Genomic DNA, 14238 nt, shown 5'->3' with positions numbered 1-14238 from the left:
CGTGCACTAGGCCTCTAGTAATGTATCAAGTTATCTAGTATAGCCCTAGCTGGTTTGGCTCAGTGGATAGGGTGTTGGCCTACAGACTGAAGGGTCTTGGGTTTGATTCCAGTCAAGGGCACATGCTTGGGTTTCGGGCTTGATCCCCAGTAGGGGGCTTACAGGAAGCAGCTGATCAATGATTCTCTTTCATCATTGATGTTTCTAGCTCTCTCTCCCTCTCCCTTCCTCTCTGAAATCAATAAAAATATATTTAAAATAAAATAGTTATCTAGTATAACATAAGGTGATAAGTGAAATGGAAAAACAAAATGTAGACCAGGCTGAGGGGTTTAGGAGTGCCAGTAAGGGAAGGAAGGTTGCTGTAGTAAGTAGGGTAGTCAGAGAAGACCACAGAAGTAACATTGGAATAAGAAGTTAAGGAGGTGAAGGAATGAGCCATGCAGATAACTAGGGGGTGGGAGAGCATTCCCAAGCAGGGGGTACAGGGAGTGGAGCTACATTTAGTGTTTTTGAGGTATAGCAAGGAAGTCAATGGGGCCTGAGTGAAATGAGCAAGGGAGAGTGGTGGGAGGTGATGTCAGAGAGGTAGGTAATGGGGTCTCATAGGACTAGGTTGTGAGGACATCAGCTTTAACTCTGGATGAGGTGTAAGTCATGGGAAGATTCTGAGCAGAGAAGAATAAAAAGACATTCTATGTTGTTGCTATTATTTTTTCAATAAATGTGTCTTAACATTAGTAGTGCTGTAAGTGGTATGTGCACAGCATGAATATGTCTTGGTTACATTTCCTAGTCCAGTGGAAGAGACAGCCAAAAAAGGTATAAACTAAGCCCTGGTTGGGGAGCTCAGTTGGTTAGAATGTCATCCTGATATGCCAAGGTTTTAGGTTTGATCCAAGGTCAGGGCATATACAAGAGTCAACCAATGAATGCATAAATGAGTGGAACAACAAATGGATGTCTCTCTCTCTCTCTCTCTATCTATCTCTATCTCTCTTTCAAATTAATAAAAGATATACAAACTAATAATTACAAACTGTGGTAAAGAAAAGCACAGGGTCCTATGAGAGAGGTAAAATATGGGACTTGTAAGGACCTGGCCAGGTGAGGTTATCAGTGTGTGTGGTTGTGAAACTCCAATAGAAAAGCAAGTACCAAGGTAAGGCCCTGAAGTTGGATTGTGCCTGGAACATGGAGGTGACCAGTGTGGCTGGAACAGTGTGTGTGTGTGGGTGGGGGGGGGGGGGGGCGGTAAGAGGTGAGAGGTCAGAGAAATGAGGGGAGGGGCTAGATTGTGTAGGTCCCTGTGAAGCATTTGGCTTTCAATCTGAGTGATATTGGAGCCCTGGTAGAGCTCTGAGCACAGGAGGAAGGTGGCCTGACTTTTTAAAAAATATTTTTATTGATTTCAGAGAGGAAGGAAGAGCGAGAGAGAGAGATGGAAATATCTCTATGAGGAGAGAGAATCCTTGATTGGCTGCCTCCTACATGCGCTCCACCGGGGATCGAGCCGTAACCAGAGCATGTGCCCTTGACCAGAATTGAACCTGGGACCCTTAGGTCTACAGGGTGATGCTCTATCCACTGAGCCAAACCAGCTAGGGCTTGACTTAAGATTTAATGGGATCTCTCCCAATGCTGTGAATAGAACAGAACGGGAATGGGGGTGGAAACATAAGATGTCTGGGGGCGATGACAGTGAGTAGTGGGAAGATTATAGATTATATTTTGAAGGTAGAGCCAACAGGATTTTTTTGATGAAATTAGATGTGGGATGCGTAAGAAACTGCTTCCTGCCCTTTCCATTCTGGCCAAGTGCCAGAAGCTACCTCCTCCACGTGTTGCCACATCCTTGCCTTTCCCCTCTCATGACATCCACCCTGCCTCTTCTCCCCTTCTTCCCCTCCTCATGTATGAGGGAAATCTCACTTTTCTTTTCAGGTCGGGCAAGAAGGCCAGCAAACCTTTCCAATGACCCCACTCCATCCCCTTTTTCCTTTTTTGCAATTCCTCACCACCTCCCCCACCTGAAGAGTTGGGGAGAGGTGGCAGATGAATCACCTCCTCCCGTCATGATTCAAGCCAGTTTACTCTCATCATCTATTGGCCTTATCAATAATTTCTAAGACAATTTCCTTTTCTCTGATCGGCTCCTATGCTCCGCTAATTCTCCACTATGCTAGTCCCTCTGCTATTCCCTACTTTCTTTGGTTGCTATGCCTGTTTCTCTGTCCCCTCCCTTCCCTCGGAGCTGCACTTCTACCTCTCCCATTGGCTCTTCATTCTTCCCATCTTCAAACATCACTCTCCTCCTTTCCATTCATTGGATAGGTTTTCGCTCTTCGCTTGTAACTCCCACCCTCACTGGTCTGGCCTGCGTCTCACGTACCATTTACTACGGACTCTTATTGGTTCCCTAACCCGCCCATCTCCTTTCAGGTACCCTCCTTGGTCGCACCGCCCGCCCGTCACTCACCAGACTACATTTGATTGGAGAAGGAGGTGGGCGCACCCTGAGGGCCATAGCCTTGCTGCCCGTAGTCGCCCTGAGGCCCATAGCCACCAACGGTGCCCCCGGCGGGCTGCCCGTAGTCGGGCTGGTAGCCGCCCTGAGGCCCGTAGGAATCCTGGGGCCCGTACCCGCCAGGGCCCTGCCCATAGCCGGCCTCGCCGTAGGCATCCCCGGGCGCCGGTTGCTTCTCGGGGGCACCAGGAGGTGCGCGTAGGAATGGGGCGGACCAGCCTGTCTCCTTGAACACAAACCACAGGTTGCCGAACCAGAGCACCAGGTTCAGGAAGCCGAACACCTGCGGGGAGATAAAGCCAGGTTGTCGTCACACTCCCGTTGCCTTGGCGGCCCCAGGTAACTTCGAGGCAGTGTGCTTCAGGCATGGATCCTCGGGCTTCTGAAGGGTGGTGGTTTCAGAAACCCAGACCACCGAGTCCCAGCGCATGAACGTCAATGTGCAGAAAAACCACCTTGGGGGTCGGGGAGAGTAGGGCGTGTTAGAATTCAGATTCCTGGGCCCACCAGCATGGCTCAGTGGTTGGGCATCGACCTATGAACCAGAAGGTCACAGTGCAATTCCCAGTCAGGGCACATGCCCGGTTACGGGCTGGATCCCCAGTGGCGGGTGTGCAGGAGGAAGCCAATCAATGAATCTCTCTCATTGATGTTTCTATCTCTCTCTCCCTCTCCCTTCCTATCTGCAATCAATAAAAACATAATTAAAAAAGAATTCAGATTCCTGGGATGTTGAGATCTAGTAATATTGCATACATTTGTTTATATATTTGCATATTTACCTGTTACACATGCACGTTTATCTATAATAATAAAAGCATAATATGCTAATTAGACTGGACAACCTTCTGGACGAAGCCAGGGCTGTGACGGAAGCCCTGTCCAGGTGCCAGCAGCTGGGGGAAGGAAGGCCTACTCTTGCACGAATTTTGTGCATCAGGCCTCTAGTATATGTATAAAATATAGTAAAATCTAAATTTGTGATATAGTAAAATATTAAGCATAAACTTCAATTAAATATGTAAATGTACCACTAATAGATGGGTAAGTGCGCATATATATGTATACACAAATATATGTATAATTGCACATCTATAAAGTATATAAACATACTTTTATGTTAAAACAAATACATGTTGCCCAGCCAGCATGACTCAGTGGTTGAGCGTGGACCTATGAACCAGGAGGTCATGGTTGGATTCCTTGTCAGGCACATGCTCAGGTTGCGGGCTCAACCCCTAGTGTGGGACGTGTAGGTGTAGGAGGCAGCCAATCAATGATTCTCATCACTGATGTTTCTATCTCTCTCTCCCTCTGCCTTCCTCTCTGAAATCAATAAAAAATTTTTTCTTAAAAAAGAAAAAAGGTTCCAGAGGGTACTGAGTTGCTGGAGATTTTACATGATGAGGCTGGGGCTGAGATCCAGGTCTCCCAAACTTAATTGTACAGAAGATCTCATGTTCCCCTCTTGAGGACAGTTTGTGGTGTCACAGTAGTTACAGTTGCTATCTAATCCTTCAAGGCTCTGTTGTTGGTATGCCTTCTCTGGGTATCTGAATTCTCTTATTCTCTCTCTCTACCACATCCCATGCCAGACTATAAGTGACCTAGCCTCCCTCCCCAGCCAACTTAGCCAGCTTCCCAGGGCTCACCACGGAGGTGTTGAGGCCAGAGGTCACAGGGTCTCTTATCTCCTTGCATGTATTCTCCTTCTGGTGGCAGCTAGGTATCCCCTTGATAATGGTCTCTGGGTCCGTGGCCATCTTCACATCCGACAGCCCCTTGGCCCATGCCGATGAGCAAACCAGCCACATGAAGGCAAACACTGCCGTGGCCAGGAAGTCCTAGGATGGGCAGGGGAGAGGAAGATGGCACTTGTGAGTGGGCTGCTTCATGCTGGGTTGTGGGGCCTCCTCAGATCACAGGCTTTCTTGGGAGAGGGGGGGTCCCCCCGAAGAGGTCTCTCTCTCCTCTGCCTTTTCCCCAGCACTCACTTGAAGGTGGCCCTCCTAGCTTGGGCTTGTGGGTGACACAGAGGATGTGGGCGTGTGATTGTTGATATGTGGGTGTGGGTGTGGGGGAATTCTGGAGGATGGTTGTCGAATCTGTGAAAAGTACGGTGTCCACTTTCGTCTGAATGTGGGAATATGTGTCATTTTGTGTCTGGGATGAGGGTATATGAGTACGGCTGTGTAGGAATCAGTGTGTCTGTGGCATGACAAGCACGACTGTCACAGTGAGCCTCTGTGTGCTCCTTCCCTTGATCTAGACTGTGTGGTTGTGTGAGAGGTAGCAGGTTTCAGGTGTAGGCCTGTCTGGGATGCTGTGTGGGCTGTGAGTGTGTCTCTGTCACTCTGTGATTTAGTGTTCAGCACCAGCAGCAGTCGCATGTGTGGCTGTTATGGTGGCTGCTTGCATGTGGGCCTGTCTGGGATTTGGTGTGACCCATGAACATGACTGGCTCCCCGAGGCTCTGTGTCCCCTGGCTCCTGCATACAAGTGGGTGTGGGGGCTCACCAGCACGGGCCCTTTGTTGTTTTCTCGGTACTTGTTCTGCAGAAAGATGTAGGTGGCCAGAGCCCCCATGGAGTAGAGGAAGGCAAACACGGCCACGGTGACAAAGAATTCCGCTGATGAGGAGTAGTCCCCTAGTAGGAAGACTTTGGACGTGCCCCCTCTGCAGTCGGGTGCATCAAAGTACACTTGGTGCAGCCTGCAGAGAAAGGTAGCAGGTGTGGCCCAGACTTTAAGAATTCTCTCCCCCCTGCCTAGTCATGAGTCCCCGCTATTGACAAGGTCCCCGGAAGAGGAGGATATAAGCATTCACAGAGCACCTACTGTGTACCAGTCACATTTCATTGGTTGCCCATAGCATCCCGTGAAATAAGCTTTATGCATCTCTCATTTTAACAGAGACACCTTGGCCACTTGGTTACTCAGAGAACATTCAAGGCACCCTCCCGTTCCAGGATCTTTGCACTGGAATGCTCTTCTAGATAGCTTTATGTCTTACTCCCTTCATCTCCTTTAAGCTTTGCTCAGTTGTTCCCTTCTCAGTGAATCCTTCCCTCATCTTACTATTTAAAATTAAATTCAACTCTTCCCTCCCAGCACTCCTTAGCCCCCTTCTTTGCTCCATTTTTTTTCACTGTAGCAGTGATAACCCAACTGACATACCATTTTTCTCTTTTTTTCCTGTAATTACAAGAAGGCTGGGATTTTCCCTTTGTTTTATTCACTGCTGTGTCTCCAGGGCCTGAAACTGTCACATACTAGGTGCTCAATCAATGGCTATTTAATGAAATGTACAGAGGCTCAGTGTAGTACATTAACTTAACTAAAGGCACACAGCTGGCGAGGGAATAGCAGACTTGTGATCTGAACCATTTATTTCCCCCCTACATCATATTGATTCTTCTCTCCATCCTACTTCAGGTCCCCAAGAGAAAGAAATGTATGCATTACATTTCTTCAGAGACTGCAAAATAGGAAGAGACAGACTGACAGGAAGGTAGAAGGGATCCTGGAACATGATGTGTGTATTTAAGGGAGGGAGGGGCTGATTGGGAGGATATGAAGCTAAGGCCTTTCTTGTGGTGTGATGGAGGAGGGGGTCATAGAGAGACATGTGTGTGGTGGTGAGGTCATAGAGCTCTCACTTCAGATTGGGATGCAGGATCCTGAGACTGAGCCAATTGTGCCAGTGTCCTTGTGTAGCAAAGATCCCAAGGCTTACACTTATTGATCCCCTACTATTTTGCATAAATGCCTCATCTGATGGTCCTCCTCCTGCAGTTCACTAAAGCAGGCATTATTATACCCATTTTACAGATGAACAAACAGAGGTTCAGCAAGGTTAAGTCACTTGCTCAAGATTGTGCAGCTGCTAGATGTTGGGAACGAGGAGTTAAATCTGGGTTTGGGTTGCTGGGTTTCTAGTATGCTGGGTTGGGAGTGGGGATGTCCAAGGGGGGATGAAAGGCCCTTGGGGGGGTATTGGGATGGTGGTGAGTTGGTCAGGGGGACCCATGGCACAGAATTTTTCCTGGGAGACTTGTGGGTAAAGGGCAGATCCTCAGGACCCGAGGTCCTAGGCATGGGAGGTGTTGGGGGAGTGACTGCAGATTTTTGTGGTCTTCTGACTTCTCAAAGGGCCTGCGCTCAGCACTATCCCATGCTGCCAACTCCCCCTCCTTTCCCAAACTTTCTTCCTTGGCTTCCGTGGACTGTTGGATCCTTGGTTGCTCCCCAGCCTCTCAGGCCACACCTCCCTGGCACCTCCTTTTCTTTCTACCATTGCGCAGGGCCTGTGCTAGGCTTTCCTGTTCTCTCACCCTGGGTGATCTCCTGAGCCTCCGTTTAAGTGCTCACCCCCCCTCCAATTTCCAACTCAATTAATGACCTCTTTCTTGAGTCCCTTGAACTTATTTATTTTCCTTCTGTTAGCAAATACATATGGAGTGCTGATTGTGTGCCTGGCACTGTGCTAAACACTTTATAAGTATTAATTCATTTAATGTTCACCATAATCCTGTGATTATCATCCCATTTTATAGATGAGGAAATTGAGATCCAGAGCAGTTACATGATTTGTCCAAGTAGTGGAGGAAAGCCTCTGAAGCCTCTATTGAAATGGTGTCTCTGGGTCTCTGTCTCCCTGCCAGTCGGGAGGGAAACATTTCCTTGAGCTCAATAAATATCAGAATTGTTTAATGGAGTTGAATCATTCCCTGGAGCTAAACAGCACCCCCTCATTATTCTCTATCCTAAAACCCTGCATGAGGATCCTTTCCTTGAATTTCTCCCAATCTGCAATTATTCTCTTTATTAATTAATTTGTTATACTATTGGCTCCATGAGGGTAGGGAGCTTGGTCTGTTTTGTTCACTGTTATGTCCCCAGCACTTTGATCAGTACCTGGCATAGATCAGATTCGCAGAAACATGTGTATGAAATGAAGGAATGGGAATGAATAGCAGCTAACATTAGTTGAATACATACTGTGTTAAGGCTATAGATACTTTTGCTTTTGAACCTTTTTTGTTGCCCGTTTCCTGCTCCCTTTCACTAGAGCAGAGTCAGAGGGCAACAGCCTATGCCTGTCTTGCTCACCACATGTCATAGAGGCCTAGAGCAGTGCCTGGCACAAGGTAGGTGCTCAGTGCATGTGTAGTGACCTGACCGGGTACAGTGTCCTGAGGTAGGGTCTGGGTAGGAGCCACTGGGGAGGAGATGTTGGCAGGTCCCACCCCACCCCCATCCTCTCCCAGGTCTGTTGGGGTCCCAGGGAGGGGCTTGGGTGGGGGCACACCTGAAGGGGTACTCGAATTCAACCTCGATGTTGAGGAGACTGTGGGTCTTGTTGGCACAATCCACGCTCAGCTGGAGCTCCCCACTGTAACTGCCGCATGTGGCAAAGGCGAAGATGGCAAAGACCTTGGGCAGCAGGGATGGGGATAGCCATGGTGAGCCTGTGTGCACCTGGGATGGGGGTGCCCTCGTCTGGACAGATCAGGGCCCAGCACAGGCAACAGCAGATGGACCGGTCCCCGCCCCCACCCCCTAATCAGGGCTCATCAGACCCAAGGACAAGCTGATTAGAGGGGTGTGGCTGTCTCTTCCTGTCTTTCTCCTGATGTCTCTGTCTTTCTGTACCTCTCAATGCTCTGACCCCCTCCTTCTCTCTCTCTTCTGTCTCAGTCTCTCTATTTCTATGTCTCTCTCTGTATTTCTATCTGTCTCTGTTCTCTTCGTCTCTATTTCTCTCCGTCTCTATTTCTCTCGGTATCTCTCTCTTTATGTGTTTTTGTCTTTCTCAGATGTCTTTTTGTATCTCTGTTTCTCTGCCACTCCAGTATCTCTGTCTCTGTCTTCCCCCTTCTCTGTGTGTGAATGCATGTCTCTCTATACGTCTTTCTGTTTCTCAGTCTTTCTATATCTCCCTGCTGTCTCTCTCAGTCTCTGTATAGTGTTCTCTCTGTCTCCCTTGTGCCTCTCTTTCTCTATGTATTAGCCTCTCTTTTTCTCTGTCTCTTTTTCTCCCCCACCCCATTTTCAGTCTCCGCCTCTCTTCTTGTGTCTATTTCTCTTTGCATCTCTGTTCTCTGTGCATCTTTCTGTCTCTCTTTTCTGTCTCTTTCTGTTTGTCTCCTCTCTCTGTATCTCTTTTTTCTCAGAATTTCAGTCTCTATCTCCATCATTCCCTATCTCTCATTCTCTATCTTTTTCACTGTCTCGGGTTTTCTCCTGGCTTCGCATCTTTCCCACAGCAACCGGCTTCAAGCTCCACCTCCCCTGCCTCTCTCTCACCTCAGGAGAGGAGATAGGACGTCACAGTCTTCCACTTCACAACGGGGGTACCCTTGGCCTTGTGTGACATCACTTCACAGCCCATCCATTCTCTGGCCTCAAGCCCCAGGGACTTTACCCTGGAGTACAATACCACTATCCCCCTTCTACCCCCAATCCAACCATCCATTTGTTGCTCCCCACCCCAACTGCACCCCTGCTCTTCCATATCCCACTACCTGCCTCCCTCTCTCTCCCCATGGCCCAGACCACACTCACCCATTGCAGCACTTTCACAAAGCCAAGGGGCTCCTTGACCACCTGGAACTGGCCCCCAGCCACCAGCTGAGGAGAGAAACGGTGGGGAGGGGATGGGGTTGTTGGGGATGGAGAGGGAGGTGAGGGGTGCCACCAGATGATGACCCCTGGGGATAGGGCATGTGACCTCCAAGAGGGATTGAGGACATTTGTTTGGAGAGGGGGTGAGAAGGAGAAAGTGACACTTCAGGGAAAGTGTGGGCACACATTCTCTGAGAGAAGACCCTGGGGAGATGGGGAGATAGATGGCAGAGGGGGTTGGGTAAGGAAGATGGGGTAAAGTCAGGATGAGTTAGTGAAGGGGAGAAGGTCTGAAATGGTAAAGGTGAGTCAGATGGAGAAAGGGATAGGGTGGAGTGAGTGAGGAAAGAGTCGGGGTTCGTTAGAGTGGGGGAGGGGGTCCTGAGTGGTGAAGGTGAGTCATAACAGAGAGAGAGAGTCAGGTTGGCTAGGGTGGGGGAGGGGTCTGCTGCGGTAAACATGAGTCAGATGGTGGTAATGGGGGGTCTGAGGTGATGAGGATGGGGAGGGGTTGGTACTGGTTAGAGAGGGGCGAGGTTCTAATGTGTTGAAGAAGAGTGAGATGGCAAAGGGTCTAGGCTGGTTAAGATGGGGGGGCTGGGACATGGCTTCACTGGATATATTCGGGGGGGGGGCGGGGGCGGGAGACTAGGGTTTTTGGACAGGCAAAACCAGATTGACCTCCTTGGTCTGGTCTGGGGGAAGGAGTGGTTTTCTACCGGGGTAACGTCTCTGTTTGGGAGGGGCAGCTGTCAGCCCTCCCCCCCATCCCCCGCCCTCACGCCTTCTGTCGCTCTATTTCCTGGCTCATCCGCAGCACCCCCATCTTCCTTCTACTCTCCCCTCCCCTCCCCCTTGTTGTACCCTAGCCCCAAGACTCCGTTTTCCTCCTGCAAGGAACCTAGTGGCGGCCCCCCGCTGCGGCAGTAAGGACAGCCCTCACTGCGGCAAAGGGCGCACTCTTTTTCTCCACCTCCCTCTTCCTCCCCTCGTCTGCTGCAGACCCCAGTCCCAGCATCGGGGGCTGGGTGTCTGCTGCCAGGACCCTGGTCACCACCTCTCAAAGTCGGTGGATCCTCTGCAACCCAGGCTGGGGAGGCCCGGCTGCAGCGGGCTCTGTCCGCGGTGCTGGAACGCGTACCTGATTCACCACGTCCATGTCGGCCAGCAGCAGCTTCAGCAATGCAGGGGGCGGGAGGAGCCTGCTAGCAAGGGCGGGTGCAGCGGGGGAGGGGGTACGCGCAATCGTCAGAACAGCCCAGACAGCCACAGCTCCTCCCCTCGTGCCCCCACCTCATTGGCCACCTGCGCTTGCGCATATCATCCAAGCTGAAGTAGCTGGCGGCCATTCCAGCCCCGAGGCTGGAACCCTGTGAATGCTTAAGGAAGATCTATGTCTGAAAACACAGGTAGAGGTGTGGGGAGAGGAGGACCGTTAGGTCCTGCAGTATCACATTTTACTAGGCCCTTTATTGAGTTTGTTAAATGTGTTCACTCATTTAATCCTTACAACAGCCCTATGTATGTGGTAGGGACTATTAGCTCCATTTTTACAGATAAGAACGTGCCCCCAGAGAGGTTCAGTGACTTGCACAAAGTTGTCCAGCTAGTAATTGGCAGTGCCCAAAGTCCCTGAAATTTAAACATAGTTCAAGGTCTTGAGGGTTTCTTCTCATCTGCATTTTAAGCACATCTTAAAACCCTTCCCCCTTCCAACCATCTTCCCTATTTCTCTCTTCCTCTTAAAATTCTTGCCTACTCTAATTCTACACTTTACATCCTGTTTATTCCCCAGCCCACTCTTAATTGGAATACCCCTCCTTCGTGCTACTAACACTAGGCCTACCAAAGGCAATGGTGATTGCCATGTAATAACATCCAATGGACAAATACAGTTGGAATTTAAGATGCTCAACCTTACTCATACAAAAGAAATACCTATAAAAACTCCTAAGATACTGTTTTTCATCTTTGAGGGTGGTGAATATAAACAAGTTCAATAATGCTCAATATTGGCAGGTTGCCCAGAAACGGACATTCTCATCAGTTGATAGTGGAAGTTAAGTTGGCATAACCTCTGTAGGGGGAGGGTAATTTGGCAAAATCTATCAAACTAACAAATCCTTATACTGTTTGGCTCAGCATTTATACTTATAGGAATTTACACAGATAGATTCATATATGTGCTAAAAGATGTATGTATAAGATGATATATTGCAGCACTGTTTATAATAAGAGTGGACACTCCCAAAGTGCTCATTACTGGTGGCCCATTCAAATAAACCCTGATACAATGACAAAATGGAGTACTATACAACTATCATTAAAAGTATAGAGATATGGGCCCTGGCTGGGTAGCTCAGTTGGTTAGAGCATCATCCCTATGCCAAGATTGCTAGTTCCATCCCTGGTCAGGGCACATACAAGAATTAACCAATGAAGGCATAAATGAGTGGGACAACAAATCAGTGTTTCTCTTACTTCCTCTCTCTCTCTCTCTCTCTCTCTCTCTCTCTCTCTCAAATCAATAAAAAACAACAATATGGAGCCCTAGCTGGTTTGGCTCAGTGGATAGAGTGTTGGCCTGCGGACTGAAGGGTTCTAGGTTTGATTCTGGTCAAGGGCATGTACCTTGGTTGCAGGCTTCTCCCCAGCCCGGCCCTGGTTGGGGCACATGTAGGAGGCAACCAATCGATGTGTTTCTCTCACATGAATATTTCTCTCTATCTTTCCCTATCTCTTCCACTCTCTCTAAAAATCAATGGAAAATATCCTCGGTAAGGATTAAATAATAATAATAACAATAATAATAATAATACAAAACAAAACAAAACAAAAAACCCTCAATGTGGTGATATGGCGTGGTCGCCGAGATAATTAGTTGAGGCATGCAACATGCCAAACTGTGTGGAGATTGTGTACAAAGAGAAGGGAAGGATTATATCATAATTATAAAGAGAACAACTGCCTGGCCGGCGTTGCTCAGTGGTTGAACATCGACCTATGAAACAGGAGGTCATGGTTTGATTCCTGGTCAGGGCACATGCCAAGGTTGCAGGCTTGATCCCCAGTGTAGGAAGTGCAGGAGGCAGCTGATCAATGATTCTCTCTCATTATTGATGTCTCTATTGCTCTCCTCCTCTCTCTCCCTCTCTGAAATAAATATTTTTTTTAAAAAAAGAGAATAACTAACATTTTAAATTGTGTCTATTCTGTGTCAAGCACTGTTCTGAGAGCTTCAGTTATATCACTCATTTAAATCCTCACAGCAACCCTATGAGGCAGGTGCTACTACTATATTCATTTGACAGGTGAATAAACTAAAGTGCAGAGAGGTGAAAGAATTTTCCTAAGGTCACACAGCTGGTAAATGGTAAAACTAGGATTTGAACCCAGGAAGTCTGGCCCTAGTATCTGTTACTCTTAGCCACTAACTTATAGATACAGAATCCTACACATGTATAAAAGATACCTGATAATCAAAAAGTAATTAAAAAAATAAATAAAAGATACCTGATAATGCTGGTTGCCTCCAGAGGGAAGAGGGATTTTTCATTGTATATCCTTTTGTACCTTTTGAATTTTGAATTGTCTGAATGTATACCTATTTTTTAAACACACACACACACACACACACACACACACACACTCAAATTCACACAAATATGTAATGGATACTTCTCAATTATTGTCTTACAGGGGTGGTGGGGAGAAGAGCATGGGTCTTGACATTCAGTTGCTTGAATTTAAATCCAAGCTCTAATATTCTGTATGACTTTGGACATGTAAGATGTTTAAAATTATACTTATAAGGTCATTGCACTGGTTAAACAAGATAATCATTGTAATGCGTTTTGCACAGGGCCAAATAAATGCTTCATTTTACCTCCTACACATCTCTGGAATCCACTCACTTCTCACCATCTCCTCTGCTACCTTCCCTGGCTAAGACAACCATTGTTCCTGCCAATTTAGCATCTTTGGTCTTATTTCCTTCCCTTCTGTTTTCAGCACAGTCATCCGAGCATCTATTTAAAATGCAAAGTTAACTATGTCACTACCCAGCTCAAATCCCTTCCATGGCTCCCCACTGCTTTTAGGAAAAGTCCCAGCGTTTGGGGCCTGGCATTGAAAGGCTCTGCCTCATCTGGCCTCAGGTGGCCTTCCCTACCTCATCCTTTAACAGCTTTTCACTCTCTACTTCCTGCCTATGACTTACTGTTCCCACAATACACCAGCCACAAAACACTGAGTGGCCAGATTATTATGATCTCTGAACACATAATAATCTGGCCGCTCAGTATATATATATAATTTAGAGGCCTGGTGCATGAATTTGTGCATGGGTGGGGTCCGGCCAGCTTGGCCAGGGGGAGGGGACATGGGCGTTTGGCCGGCCTGCCTGCTGGTCGAACTCCTGGTCGAGGGGACAATTTGCATATTAGCCTTTTATTATATAGGATATACACTGAGTGGCCAGATTATTATGCATTCAGAGATCATAATAATCTGGCCACTCAGTGTATATTCTGAGTCCCAGTCTCCAATTTTGGCTTTCATCAAATTTCAGTACTGGCTCAATTGACACAAATTTTACAAATGAGAAACCCCTGCTCTGAGAGCTGGGAGGAGATCCTAGGGGCCTAGTGGTGACCCCATCCCATGCCACTCCCAGCACTGCCTTCAGTTCCTTTGGAGTGGGGCTGACTACCACTTTGGACAAGTCATGTGACATGTCTAAGCCAGCTCAGTTTCCTCTGAGGGAAACCCAGAACAGTGCCTGATACAAAATAAATGCTTGGTAAACTTTCACTGAATGAATGAGATCCCAGAGGTTGGGCAATGACTAAAGGTAGGGCAAGAAGCAGAAAGAGGAGCTCTGGGATCTGTGTGAGAGGAGAGTGGGTTACTCTTAGCTGGTCTCAGAAAAGCTTGCTGGGCCCTGAGTGGGACTTCCTGGGAATGGAGTCCCATCCTTTGCTGTCGCCCATGTCTTCTGGCAATGGAATTAGGTTTTCTTTTTCTCAGGAAGAAGGTGGAATGTGGGAGACAGGGTGATAACAATTTAGCCCCCCTGAAATCCC

At 47.9% G+C, this 14238-nt stretch overlaps 1 protein-coding gene across 1 annotated transcript; it reads right to left on the bottom strand.

Annotated features, from left to right (window-relative positions):
- Nucleotides 1–2483: 2483 nt before the first annotated feature.
- SYP (synaptophysin) lies at nucleotides 2484–10899 on the bottom strand (the record flags this gene model as incomplete). The annotated part of the gene is made up of 6 exons (XM_079764342.1): nucleotides 10296–10899; nucleotides 9095–9160; nucleotides 7839–7963; nucleotides 5045–5240; nucleotides 4180–4371; nucleotides 2484–2810 (listed from the first exon to the last, which is right to left on the bottom strand). Exons 1-6 carry the CDS (start codon nucleotides 10311–10313, stop codon nucleotides 2484–2486), a joined length of 924 nt encoding a protein of 307 aa, XP_079620468.1. The 5' UTR covers nucleotides 10314–10899.
- Between the last annotated feature and the right edge of the window lie 3339 nt (nucleotides 10900–14238).

This window comes from Cnephaeus nilssonii (genome assembly GCF_951640355.1).
Source record: "Cnephaeus nilssonii genome assembly, chromosome: X".
NCBI classification, from domain to species: Eukaryota; Metazoa; Chordata; class Mammalia; order Chiroptera; family Vespertilionidae; genus Cnephaeus; species Cnephaeus nilssonii.
Note: the sequence above shows the minus strand (reverse complement) of the source record. Positions and strands in the feature narration are given on the sequence as shown.